Source organism: Odontesthes bonariensis, chromosome 4, assembly GCF_027942865.1.
Source record: "Odontesthes bonariensis isolate fOdoBon6 chromosome 4, fOdoBon6.hap1, whole genome shotgun sequence".
In the NCBI taxonomy this organism is placed as follows: Eukaryota; Metazoa; Chordata; class Actinopteri; order Atheriniformes; family Atherinopsidae; genus Odontesthes; species Odontesthes bonariensis.
Genome location: NC_134509.1, coordinates 27,448,938 through 27,462,338, shown reverse-complemented (window position 1 = coordinate 27,462,338; position 13,401 = coordinate 27,448,938). Strand labels below are relative to the sequence as shown.

General features: G+C 43.7%; 1 protein-coding gene across 1 annotated transcript; it reads right to left on the bottom strand.

The window, feature by feature from the left end:
- Positions 1-232: 232 nt before the first annotated feature.
- Positions 233-13,307, bottom strand: samd1b (sterile alpha motif domain containing 1b). Its single transcript, XM_075463775.1, has 7 exons — positions 11,738-13,307; positions 7,622-7,862; positions 7,207-7,370; positions 5,023-5,071; positions 4,803-4,914; positions 2,077-2,191; positions 233-1,950 (listed from the first exon to the last, which is right to left on the bottom strand). The coding sequence occupies exons 1-7, from the start codon at positions 12,917-12,919 to the stop codon at positions 1,807-1,809; spliced, it is 2,007 nt and encodes a 668-aa protein (XP_075319890.1). The 5' UTR covers positions 12,920-13,307; the 3' UTR covers positions 233-1,806.
- Positions 13,308-13,401: the final 94 nt, after the last annotated feature.

The following is a 13,401-nucleotide window of genomic DNA, read 5'->3' as shown; positions in this document are numbered from 1 at the left end:
TCCTTGTGACTGAAGGGAACTGCTGTGGTGACCCAGCTGCTCTGCACTGTCTGGGTTTCCCTCCCTCATTCGCTGCATGTTGTGTGTGGTATAAACATGTAGACAAACACAAACCCTCCCATGAACAAGCGCAAACGTGGAGCATTTTTTGATTGATGACAAGAACTGAAACGAGTGAGCATTCACACACAGGTATTTTAATGTAAACTTTTATTACTAAAATTGTCCTTAAACAAGTAACAGACAAGCAAAAAGGGTACAGACGCTTCATACAATCTGCTTGTGAGAATCAGGATACATACACAGCTGTTGACTCCAACAGACTTGACAAATAAGAACAAAATGATGTCAACAACACCAGGAGAGACACCTTCTATCAACTAAATGCAACGAGCATGAAAAAGACTTCTTGGAAAGACAATGAAAGCAAGAGGTAGAGGAGTTTTGAATGCAGAAAGAAGACTTGGATCTGATTTGAACATCAATTAATTCATCGTCATCATCAGTTCTTAATAATGTGCTGAAAAAAGAAATAAAGACAAAAGCAAAAGGAATTTTTTTCTTCGATTCTTATTGCGCAAAACTTGGAATGTGGGCTGTAAAAGTGCAGGTGGTGTAAGAGATGAAACAACTGACTCAGCTTCACACGGCGATAATTTTCTTTTAGTTAGATGTTACTATTCCAATAATTTACAAATGGCTTTGTGTTAATGAGTATGTGTCAATGGAATTATATATATTAATGTCATGAAGAGCTGATTGTTCTGCTTTCGCTTCAGTTAGCTTTCTTGGATTGGTCTTACTCTGGAGCACAGGCCATCCCCGGCTGTTTATGCCAGACTAAATGAAAATGTGCTTCAAATCACAAAGCAGAGAACCAATCAGAAGTTTGAGGTCTGCATTTGAAGGCCAAAGGGTATCTTTGAGAAACCTGCTCCTTATGTGGTGAAGTAAAAAATATTATGAAATGAAAATCAAATGAAAGGAAATGAAAAGAATAAATACTTCATTTATCCCAAAGGGAAATTATATATATCATGAGCCCGAACCTGATGAATAAAGTATTCTTCTGTTCTATTCTTCTATTCTGATGATGTGAGGTTTTCATGGGAGACATTTGGCTTCTTAAAAAAACAAAAAACTCTCAAACATGAAGGGAGAAAATTGCCATATACGTATTGCTTTGACCACTCTTTTACAGAGCATCACAAACCCTGCACTGAATTCTTTCTTGACATTTAGAACAAATATGATGGCTCTTCTTATCAACCTGTACTGCAGCCACTGAGGATTTACTGAATCTGGACAGTGTCTAGACTGTTGCTCTGTCCAACATGTACATGGACAAACCCACAGATGAGAACCCCTCAAATCGCAGCCCCAAAAGAACAGCGGACATCCACCTCTCAGGATGATCTCCACCAGAATGTGCACAAATGTCCGCACGACATAACAATTTAAACACAAACCTCCTTGCACAGTGTAATAAAAAAAAAATCAAAAAGTTGTTGGTCAACAAAAACAGAAAGTTTGCAAAAGTGTTTGGAATTGTTGCATCTTGGAATGTCAGTTTTATGAATCAGCCTTTTTCCTTGCAACATTTGTGCTCAGGCAGAACAATCCTTGTCCAAAACATCCAGCCACAATCCTGTGTCAATCACAGTCAAGGGCGAAGAGAAACCGTGGTCTGATTGTGCGATGTGTGCCAAGATTTAAAAGCAGACATATTGTAGATCATGCATGCATCTTTATATTACTTGAACTATATGTAAATACAAACAGTCTGAGGGTATTTCATGTGTGTTGTTAGCATTCATCATCCTCGAAGTGTGTTTTCTGCAGAACCTTTACATGACGCTCATAGATCTTGAGGGCGGGGCCGAGCCTGATTGAAAGGCCTGTCAAAACATCGTTGCGCTGCATGAGGAGAAGAGACTTTCCATCGATTTCCTGATGAAGAGAGCAAAGCAGTGCATGGGAGTTCATGTTGGTTTTAACTGTCGAGGTCTGAAGTGCACATCAATGAGCCTTCCTAAGGCACCGCCTAGTGGTTGTTAAAGAAGACAACTCGCTCACCTGGATCCTGAAGGCAGCAGCCTGCTCAGGGAAGCCTGCTGCTGTGAAATAACTGACCACATCAGACACACTCCAGTCCATGGGACTCCCTTTAGCCCCTTCAGACGTCATAAGCCTAGGAAAAAATAGGTTTGACCATTACAAAACTCACAAAAGATGATGAAATAGTAAAAATATATGTATAGCCAATGACAGAGCTAAAAGTTTTATGTTGGAATGCTGGAAAAAGTCTTCACTCCTCAGAAATTCACAGGAAAAAGGTCAATTTATTGAAACAGGTGTAATCATAAATGGAAATACAGCGTTAAAGGGGAAAAAAGAGTTTTTAATTTTCTAATGAGCTTGAAAGTCAACATTTTGTATGAGCACCTTTATTCTTCAACACAGTCAGAATCTTCTTAGACAAGCTTTCTTGACTACTCTTTAAGTCGTCTTCAGGAATAGTTCTCCAGGCTTTTTGAAGGACATTTCAAACTTTTCCTCGGATGTTGGAGGCCTTTTGTTGTACTATGTGTACACGAAAGCTGGTTCTTCCCTTGAGTTGGGTGCCTTAATTTTGCTTGACCAATTCAAAGGTTGATGTTAAGGTAAGAAAAGAAAACATTAGTCTGAAAATGGTCTGGTCCGAGAACTGGGCTGAAAATGAGTGAAAAAGTAGCCAACATCAAAAGAAAGCGTGGAGAACTATTACTCAAGACTATTTTAAAGGATTACAAGAAAGTTTAGCTCCTTGGAAGCAGAATATAAAGAAATGGGTGGTGGCTCTGGACACAGTACTGCCTGTATGCATGGTTTTGAGAAGGAATTTATTAGATTTTGGTATCTGGATTATTAATCTGGATTACTTTCTTTAAAAAAACAGAAAAAGAAAGTGCTCTAAGACTTCATTATTTCCTATGTTTAAGCAACACATATAAATTCAGGTTTTCTACAGGTGAATAAATCAAACCTTGAACAATAGACTGCTCTGTCGTTGTTGGTCACTGTCCTAAACAAGATAATCATACTTTACATTCTCTTTAATGGTGGATGGCCATGCCTGGTCTCGCTTTATTCGAAGGAGCAGTGTGTGGGACTTGGTGACATATAGTGGTGACGTTATTGGACGCTAAAACAGAATACTCACCTACCTCACACCTCCCCTTCCAAGTCAGTGTAGGGAAATGACTGTGATCATTAAAAGCACAAAAATGACAAAAGGCCCTTCCTACAGCTATGGACCCAAAACAAACAGCAGTGGTCTTTTATTAACGGTTCAACGAGTCAGCACATTTTCATTTACACAAAACCTTAGTAAGCTTGAAAAAGTCTCCACAACAGACAATCTGCAGAACAGCCACAGCAGTGCATCATTATGCGAAGTGTTCCTACATTTTAGCCAGTCACAGGTCAACGAAAAAAGTATTTTAACCTGGTTAACCTGTGCATGAGATGTTCTTCCTTTTCAATGTTTTACAAGCCATATCACAAGCACAATCCCTCATCAGTGTAATGGCTGGGGATTTCTGCTTTGAATCTACCCACAGCCTCAAAAGGGTGAGTTCAGGATGTGCGATTTGGGTGGGACCAGATTAGCATATTCATAGATCCCCTTTCACTGAATGACAAAAAAAGGTGTTGAGTCAAACCTGAGTAACCTGATTTAAATCCCATAATCTTTTTTTTAGGAAAATGCCTTCATTGTGAGGGAAACAGATCTGTTTTAGGAGATAAATAACTGCTGGAGTGGGGCTTAGATTTAATCACACTGCTTGGGTGACATGTCCCAATGACTACTTCAGTATTCCTCCAATGCGCTTTATTTATTTATTCCTTGAATAAAGTACATTTAAACAGTCTATTGGCACATGTTGGCTTAAATAAAACCTTATAACTGTGCCTTGGTTTAGAGAGTTTCTTTATAAAAAATTTTTCTGACCAAAGTACTTTAGAAGTACACTTTGGTCTTGTTTTATTTTAATTTCTGAGTTCTTTTTTGTTTTTCTTTCAGTGGAGACACTTGTTTTTTTAAACATTTCTCTATGTTGATTTGGATGCTGTGTTACTTTTCAGCAATTTCTGGAACATTTAAGAAAAGATTTTTTATGAACCGTTAACACGAGTAATCATTGGTGACGTGAAAGCTGTTTACATGAGATTCCAAATCCAGATCAGATAAAGAGGAAACACCGAGGACGTAGGGCAGGAGTAAAGCAGAGAGCAGTGAGGAGGAAGTTTCAGTGATTTCTTCCCTTGATTGCCATGGGAAACGTGAGATGAGAAAAATTGGATGAGCTTGGAGCTCAGGAATATCGGATATTGTTTCGCCAAGACACAGATGCTCACGGCTGAGAGACTTTACAGGCACAGACACAGTAGAAAGAGAGTAAAGCAGGAGGGGCTGCAGTGCTTGTTAGCAATGGATAGTGAAATCCTGGACAGTTCAGATAAATGGAGTAATAATGATCCTGAATAAGGAGCTTAAAACCAGGTCAAATGCACTTTGAAAGAAGTTCAATGTTGGGTTTTTTTATTTTGTTTTTTCTCTCAGCTACTCGTCTTTTTAAAACTGAAGCTGATATAAGGGAAAAGAGTTTCAGATTTATCTGAAAAAACATATCAATCATCTTTATTAATTCATACTCATATGAAATTCTTCTTCAGATAAGTCAGAAAATAACAGAAAGCAGCTGGTTCGCACACCTACATGGATACGTCCAGCTTTATCTTCAGTTTGCTGTACTCACCCTCCACTACAATTGCTAGACCCTCGATCTTCAGACAGGTAAGAATCTCTTGGGGAGGCAGTGGGTGTGAGCATGCAGGATGACACTCCAACCTCTGTCTTGCACTCCAAGCCTGAAGGAGAAGTATTAAAACAAGTACGATTCACTGTCATCCGTACGCACTATGAAACACAAGCATGTGCAAATCGCATTTTGAGATTGTCAGTAAAGTCAAACTTACTGTTAAAGCCTGAGGAGTTGTGGTTTATGTCGTCACGTTGTGTATGACTCTGCACGGAGAGAAGACAGAAGGTCAAATAAAATGCACAGGGCCACAGGCCTCTGCCAGAGGAGGGCCTACAGCAGTGGAGTGATACAACCTCCCCCTAAAATAAAGTTCAAGAGGAGCTGGCTGCATGGAAAAGCATCAAGACAAAACTGCAGCGGGACATTAAAAGCATCTGCTGTGGGAGTGTGAATGATGATGTTCATGAAGAGCAAAGGGGAGGACCAAGTTTGATGAGACTGATGAGTCACCCCTGGTGGAGAGCTAAAGTATATCTTAAAGGGTTCAAAAACTTGTATAATCCGTGGGACTTTTCTGCCTTACTGTCTAAAAAAGGCCCGCTGGAGGTAAATGGCTGTCTACAGCCATACTGACCAGTAAAATAATGAAGCCACTGCGGTTTAGTGTCAGAAGGTTGCAACTTTGCAATCTACTAAAGATTTCATTTCATGCATTTAGTAAGAAAAAGCAACTTTAACATTCCACGCTATGGACGGTGGAAGATGCGGTGTTAGGCGCAGCGTCTCTTCGAAGTTAATATTCTGCACTATCGCTGCGCTTTCAAGATTTTAAACATAACTCTTGATTATGCTGTTTTGTTTTATAAATGTTTCGATGCACAGGCCCATATCCTCTTCATTTTAGGCCATTTTTAACTTTTGGCTATGTTTGCTTGTTAAAAATATGAATCTCCAAAAGTCATTTTTTAGCTACAATTATTTAAGTAAAATGCAGATGAAACCATCCATCCATCCATCCATTATCTTCCGCTGGTCCGGGGATCGGGTCGCGGGGGCAGCAGCTTGAGCAAAGAGACCCAGACGTCCCTGTCCCCGGCCACTTCCTCCAGCTCTTCTGGGGGGGACCCCGAGGCGTTCCCAGGCCAGCCGAGAGACATAGTCTCTCCAACGTGTCCTGGGTGTTCCCCGGGGCCTCCTCCCAGTGGGACGGGCCCGGAACACCTCACCGGGGAGGCGTCCAGGAGGCATTCTCACCAGATGCCCGAGCCACCTCATCTGACTCCTCTCGATGCGGAGGAGCAGCAGTTCTACTCCGAGCCCCTCCCGGATGACCGAGCTTCTCACCCTATCTCTAAGGGAGAGCCCAGACACCCTGCGGAGGAAACTCATTTCGGCCGCTTGTATTCGCGATCTCGTTCTTTCGGTCACTACCCACAGCTCGTGACCATAGGTGAGGGTAGGAACATAGATTGACCGGTAAATCGAGAGCTTCGCCTTCTGGCTCAGCTCCTTCTTCACCACGACGGGCCGGTGCAGAGCCCGCATCACTGCAGACGCCGCACCAATCCGTCTGTCAATCTCCTGTTCCATTCGTCCCTCACTCGTGAACAAGACCCCGAGATACTTGAACTCCTCCACTTGGGGAAGGATCTCATTCCCGACCCGAAGAGAGCATTCCACCCTTTTCCGGCCGATGAAACAGATGAAACATTCACACCCATTATTCCCTCATAAACTCAGTTTACAGCAGGGACATGAATAAGGTTCAGAAGCTACATCAGCGTTAAAAAGGGGACCAGTCGTTGCAGCTGATTAAAGCGTGCAGTAAATAATGTGTAACTTTACATATTTGACTTTGACCTATAAATAAATTACAATAAATTGCCTAATCATAGCTAATCCCAGGATATAAAGTACTTAAAATGGTTACTGCTTTGACCAGCAACAATATCAAACATCTGCCAACATGTTAAGGCATCAGCGATGACAACAATTCGATATTGTTATCAGATTTCCCACCCTGTATCTTTAGTCGGGGTGCTCCCTGGCTCTGAAGTTAATGTTCCTTCTCTTCGGATTACACCAGGAAATTTGGTAAACGTTTGCATATTTTATTAGCACCCATAAATCCTATAAACTATGCAGTTATAATTGACCTACCATGTTTTTATTCTAAGCCCATATCAAATTTAAGTTGATTTCATTATTTGTAACTTCTACTTTTGTTACTGACCCTGGTCCAATTAACAAATATATACTTCTACTTTTAATACAAAGAAACTTTCAACTGATGACGCTGGCATACTATGCCAACATGTTTGGATAAAAGGCTGAGAAAAACCCTTTATCCTGTAAAAAAAATAAAAAAATAATGACAGATGCATGTGCGTGCACTCACTTGTGCTTCCACTTGTGCCTCCATGTGCAGCGGATCAGAGGCAACAGCTCTCTCCTCCAAGTGTGCACCATTACACTGTGACAGAGAAGGTCCCTGAACAGGTGGAGTCTGCAATTTAGGAAGAATATCAAGCCCAGACATCCCAGAAGAGCCGGAAGCCATAGCTAGATGAAATGCGGGAAGATGGGAGATTAAAGTTACTAACAAACGTCAACTACAGGTTGGTCATTAAAGACAAGACAAAATGCTTCGATCAACTCTTAAAACACAGAGAAATAAAAACCAATAAAGTCCTCATTGGTAAAACTGTCAGTAATGACATCATTGCGCTTATCAACAGTGACAAAGGGGAGAATTTTACATTTGTGATGATAATAACGGTCTCTCATGAGCATGCACATCCACAGACACACACCTTTGCTGCCCTGCTTCTGATCCTGGGGGCCCTCATCCTCTGATGCTCTCTGGATCTCAGTATCTTCTCTGGTTTTCGCAATGAGTCCCGTTTTGGTCGTTGTGGCTTCCAGTGATATTCCTCCCTCTTCATTAGAACTCTGAGCATCATCCTCCTCCTCCCCTTCCTCATTTCCTTCCCGTCCGTCTTCCTCAGTGGCGGTTTCCATAGGCTCATTCTCTGGGAGGGCAGGCAATTGTGGCTGCAATGACATATACACGTTTGTAAGGTGTTGTTAATAAAAGGAGAACAAAAAGGAGATTAAGCACTGCCTTGCAGGGGGGGAGATGAGTGGTGGCCATGGGTGCCCAAGAGTTAAGCCTGGAAACCCCAAACAAGCACTAGTGAAGTCCTTAAGAGGGATAGTTACAGCTGCTTCTAGAAAGTACAATTTCATCAATATAATCAAAAGCGGCATTCGGACAGAGCCGTTCTAAGAACGCCGTTCCAAGAACGGTCGTCTAACATCAGAGCACACAGAGAGAGTCAGGATTGAGCGCAGGAGATGCTTCTTCGTTTCATGAAGGAAGGAGAGCAGAGCGCCGCAGACAAAGGAGACAACGTGTAAGTTTAACTTATTAAACACGCGCCGGTTGTGTCTGTGTCGTATGAGTAAACATTTCAGCCGTAACAACATGACATGGGGCGTAGCTACCAACCACCAAACACCTACGTCAGATGTGTTCCTATAGAACCCAGAAAAGACCCAGCCTCGGAGAAGGAGCTGAAATGGTTATAGGAACTGAGGGCGATGGTCCCGAGTTCCTGTATGTGCGAATGCGGGAAAAAACGGCCCCGTTCCTTAAAAGGTTATAGGAACTGCCAAAGGTTCCTACAGTACGAATGCGGCTAATCTTAAACATTTAGAGAACTTTTCATACATTCAGACTGAATGTAGCACAATGTGCATCACAGAGTGTAAAAGCAACAACAGTAGAAATAATAAAAAGCCTTAAAAACCAATACCTCCCAGTACCCTTGAGTCAATCCCACCTCCAATAATACCTATCTAGGGACTAAAGAACTGAATAAATGCTATCATTTTTACAGGAGACATATTAAGAAACCGTTTCTGTGCTTGAGAGCAGATGTCTAAAGTCACAACAACTATAAACTTCAGAAATAACACAACCCTGTTACTTTGTTTGAGACCTCTAGAGGTCTGAAAACTGTCCTTCAGTGAGCTGTTCAGATTTCCAGGGGAAAAGTAGATCACAACTCTGAGCTCAGAGTACTATCATCCATCCTCCTCATCTTTATCTCCTTCACATCACACTGCTCATCGCTGCTTTCTTTAATGTTTTATATCCAGACAAGGAAATCCAAGTTGAATTGGTTTTCTAAATCGTTCTAATTTGCAACTTGTCATTGAAAAGAATCCTCCTTTGCCATCAGAAACAAAAACTTTAGTTAAAAGTATCCCAAAATGACCGACAATTCTTAACCTTACCTGCTAAAAACTTAAACAGAACACATGTGCTGTGCTTTAACAACCTGGACCTGTTAAAATCAGGACTCCTGCAGAGGTTGTGCCTCAACAAAGGATGAATACCGCCTATATGGCCAAACTACAGAGGAGTGAAATGTGTTTTTTTAAGATGAAGATGATGAAAACTGACAATAAAGTATTTGTCCCTGTTATGATGGTGAGGGGAACTGTGAGCTTGGCTCGCTATTTGTGCTAGTGTGAGCTCTCAGCCTAAAAGATGTATTCCTCTCAAATGTTAAAAACATATTTCAAGGACTATTAAGCGTATGTACACAATTATTATCTTTTGCCTTGTAGCTGGAAGCTGTAGAACAGATCTTAATTCAGACACCCTCCACATAAAAGCAGTGGTGAGTAGGGTTGAGTTGCTCAGTCCACACCCTAAAACTATATAAATAATAAATATATATAAATAATACATTTTTGAAATTATATTTGCAGGCTACATTAGAGATAATTCAAGAAAAAAAAAAATATATATATATATATATATATATGTATGTACAATCAAGGTTTAGCCATGGATTTATTGGGGGCTCTGTATGGATTTTAAAGCACAACCAGGGAGTATTTTTGGTTCTTGGGCTCCGCCTATAGTTCAGGGATGTAACATTACTGTTGTAAAAACAAATCTCTGTCGGACCTGACATGAAAATGACCATATATTTTAAATACAGTGATAACAGTAATGAACAAGCACACCCACAAAAAGATTCAAAACCACAAAAAGATTCAAACGTTTTGGTTCTTCTGTTGTATAGTTGGCAGTTTAATTCACTTTGAACTTAATACAGTGCCAGGAACTGCCAACCAGCAGGGAACATATAGCAAGGATCCCAACTTTCAAGACTTTGGCATGAGATTTGCAAAAACTGACCAAACATTTTTACATGAGAACCACTTGTTTGTATGTGAGTCTGAAACAGAGCTAAGGTGGCTAACTGAAGCTTCATCTGTGATAACGCTATAAAACTGATGCTTCAGTCTTTAATTAATAACACGACTGAACACGCAGCTGTTATAATACAGATAACTACAGTAAATATTTGGAGTATTTCAAATTGGTGGGTTTTGGCTGAAGTGCCTTGTTTTCCAGCGGTTGACGTTTCACCTTGCTAAAGGAAAATGGTGTGGAGCCTGTTGAGATGTGGTTTCTGAGCCCCTGGGCACTCCATGGCAGTTTCAGTGTGCCATCAGAATGAGTCAGAACCACATAAGGTTCACACCTTCTCGTGCTGCTTTAAAGGGAATGGAGTTAACTTTTGAGAACTTTGGAAATAAATGGTACATGCTGATAAGCTACATGAAATGTAAGATTCTCATTGCTTTTTTCACGGGTTCAGAAAGCATTAGAAACAGCTCCTGATCTAATTTGATCAGCCGAGGTTTAACTAAATATGTAGCTACTACATGGCTGTCATGCCTGCTGGGGTGGCTAGAGGACGGTCGATAACTATACCGCACAGCCATGTGCCACGCAGGAAAAAAACAATACTATGACATCAGTTTCTGTGTCATCCAATGCAACTTGGCCTCCATATAAAAATATTTCTTGCTACGCCACTGTCTTGGAGTTCTTGTTAAGGAATAGCCCAATCTGTTAAGATTTCAGACATAAATTAGGTCTGCTACGCTTCTTCGGGGCGGGCTGTGTTGCTCTAAAACATCTTATTCTTGGAAAGAGACGCAGAAATATAGAATAACGAGCCGCCTACTGTAGTCTACTCAAGTTTGCACCCACGGCGAAGAAAGAGGGGGAGGAGAGTGCGCTGTCAGAAACGATACAAAGGATTCAATGAGGCACAAGGCGGCATGCGGCGTTAACAAAAAAAAATAATAATAATACAGTACGGAGATATAATGGTGCCTTAGAGTGTGATAAACGTCCACAAACACGATGTTTGGCTGTTTGGGTTTCGGCTACAACCCCTGCTGAGGCAGGGCAGCGCTCACGGGAGCGCGGCAGCTGCACGTTTCAAGTTTAGAACAGACGCCGCCTACCGCGCGGCAGGCCCGCACACCCCGCACCCCAGACAAAGTTCCTGAGAGCGACATCGAATGAGAATGAGCCCAAATTGTGAAGTGGTAATGAAAGAAGAGGATGCGCGAGCTTGCACCGTGCAGAGGCGCTCTTTATGGCGCGCGTGCGCTCGTCCTGGGAGACGGGAAAGCCGCTCCTGAGCTCTCTGCTCCTCGTCGAGTGTAACCCGCACCTTTTGTGCTGGAAGCTGGTCTATACAAACACACACACACACGCGCGCGCGCGCGCACACACACACATTTCCCGAAGCTACAGAGGACAAACGCAACATAAAACAGCTGCGTCCCAAAGACAAACGAGTGAGAAACAGCGACAACCCTCCCCCCAAATACGGAAAATCTCCTCAAACACTTTTGTAGTTAACATCTAACATCGAGGTTTAACAAGAGAAATACATAATTGGCGACGGAAGCCGATCGCGTCTAGGTGCCTGCTCGTGCGGTTTGAACAACTGATTTTAATTTATCAGCAAGCCATCGAGCCAACGCTGTTCGCTGTGCCATGTACAGTTGGGACGTGTTAGAAATAATAAGTTGGCATTGCCCACCTTTTCCCCAGTGTGTTTGTCCTGCAGTGCGCTTTTTGCAAGTCTGTCTGAGGATGAATTCTTCGGCATCTGCTCCTCCAGCACCATCCCCCTCAGAGGAAGAGTAATGTTCCCGCAGCGCGTCCTGCGCAGTCTGCCCCTCGCCACTTCTCTCTCCATGACCACTTTGACTTTGCCTCGGGTCAGCTTTTCTTCCGACAGCTTTTCCTCCTGGCTGCTCAGATAGCCCAAAATCTCCTTCAGCCCCAGCGGCTTCATGTGGCCTCTGGTCGCGGCGCTGGAGCCCCCGCGGAGGCTCCTCTCTGACAGGCTGCGAACAGAGGCCACCAATCTGTCGCCCAGGTCGGAGTTGGCATTGTTCCCAGCTGTTTTAGCGCTTCCTCCTGCCGGTCGAAGTTTGGGCTTGAGGGGCACGGTCTGCTTCTGCGTCTGCTGATGAGAGAGGCTGCCGACGCTCCCAGAGTAAGTTTTACTCTGCGTGTCAGCTCCGGACAAATCAGACTGCTTTTCTCCGCCAGCTGCATCGGCTTTGCTCGGGGTTATCCCGCTGGCTTCACTCCCGGCGTGTGCGCCTGTGCTTTGGGCGAAACCGGGTGACGGACAGCCCCCCACTCCCTGCTCCTGCTGTCCTAATCCCTTGTCTCTCGCTGCACTTGCTTTCTCCTCTTTACAGCCGCTCCCGACAGCGCAGCTCGTTGTTGCGCTACAACTGAGGCACCCGTTTCCGCTACTCGGGCTGGAGGCAGGCTTGAGCTTTTTGCTGGGGCTGCTGGCTGATGTTTGAGCATGGAGATCTGGGCTGGGCTCCGAGTCCTCATCTCCCTCCTCCTGGTCGGTAAAGCTGTGCGCACTGTCGCCGTTGTTGTTCAGATGGTCGTGCTTGGTCTGCTCCCGCGGAGCATCCGCGCTGCTGCTGCCAGCGGCCGTAAACTCACTCTTTTTTCTGCTTTTCCTCTGCACTTTCGCCGCGTTTCGGTACGAGATGGACCCCTTATAGCTAACTTTGAGCACCGTCTGCTCTTGAATGAGTTTTTCTAATTCCGTCCGGGTTCTGTCCGGGTCTGACCCGTGTCGTCTTCGGACCATTCGACAAATCCTTTCCAGATCCGGACGTGCTTTCCTCGAGCGGAGAGAGTCGATAGTTTCCAGGATCCACTCCCGGTACTTGTTGGGCTCGGACATCTTCTCCTGTGGGTGCGGATGGGGTTTGGCCCCTGTGCGTCTCTCCCCCCACCCCACACCCCGTTGTTTCACAAGTGACGGTGTGTCAAAGCTGGGAAGCCAAAGTGCGATCCCCGGCTGGAGAATGAGGACGGAAGCCCGGCTGGTACGCTTGCGTTTGTTGGCCACATTGTGCGCTTAAGGTGGACCGAAGATGGCGCCTTGGTCTCCGCTATAGACGCAAACCGCATTTAAGGTGGAATTGTGTCGCTTTCAGAGCGGATCTACCTTCTTTGTTCATAGTCAAATCTGATCAAGCCCAGGTTTTCAACAGACCACTCGATTTTTAACACTTGAAGAAACCCCAAAGCGCACTCCAGTGAGAAGACGGTCGAGTTACTGAGTGGCGTGTTTTTCGAGCGTTTTTGGCGAATCGGATTGAAGCCGGGGCGTCAACAGATGGGTGGATGACGGCTCCATTCCGCATCAGGCGGCAATGATGA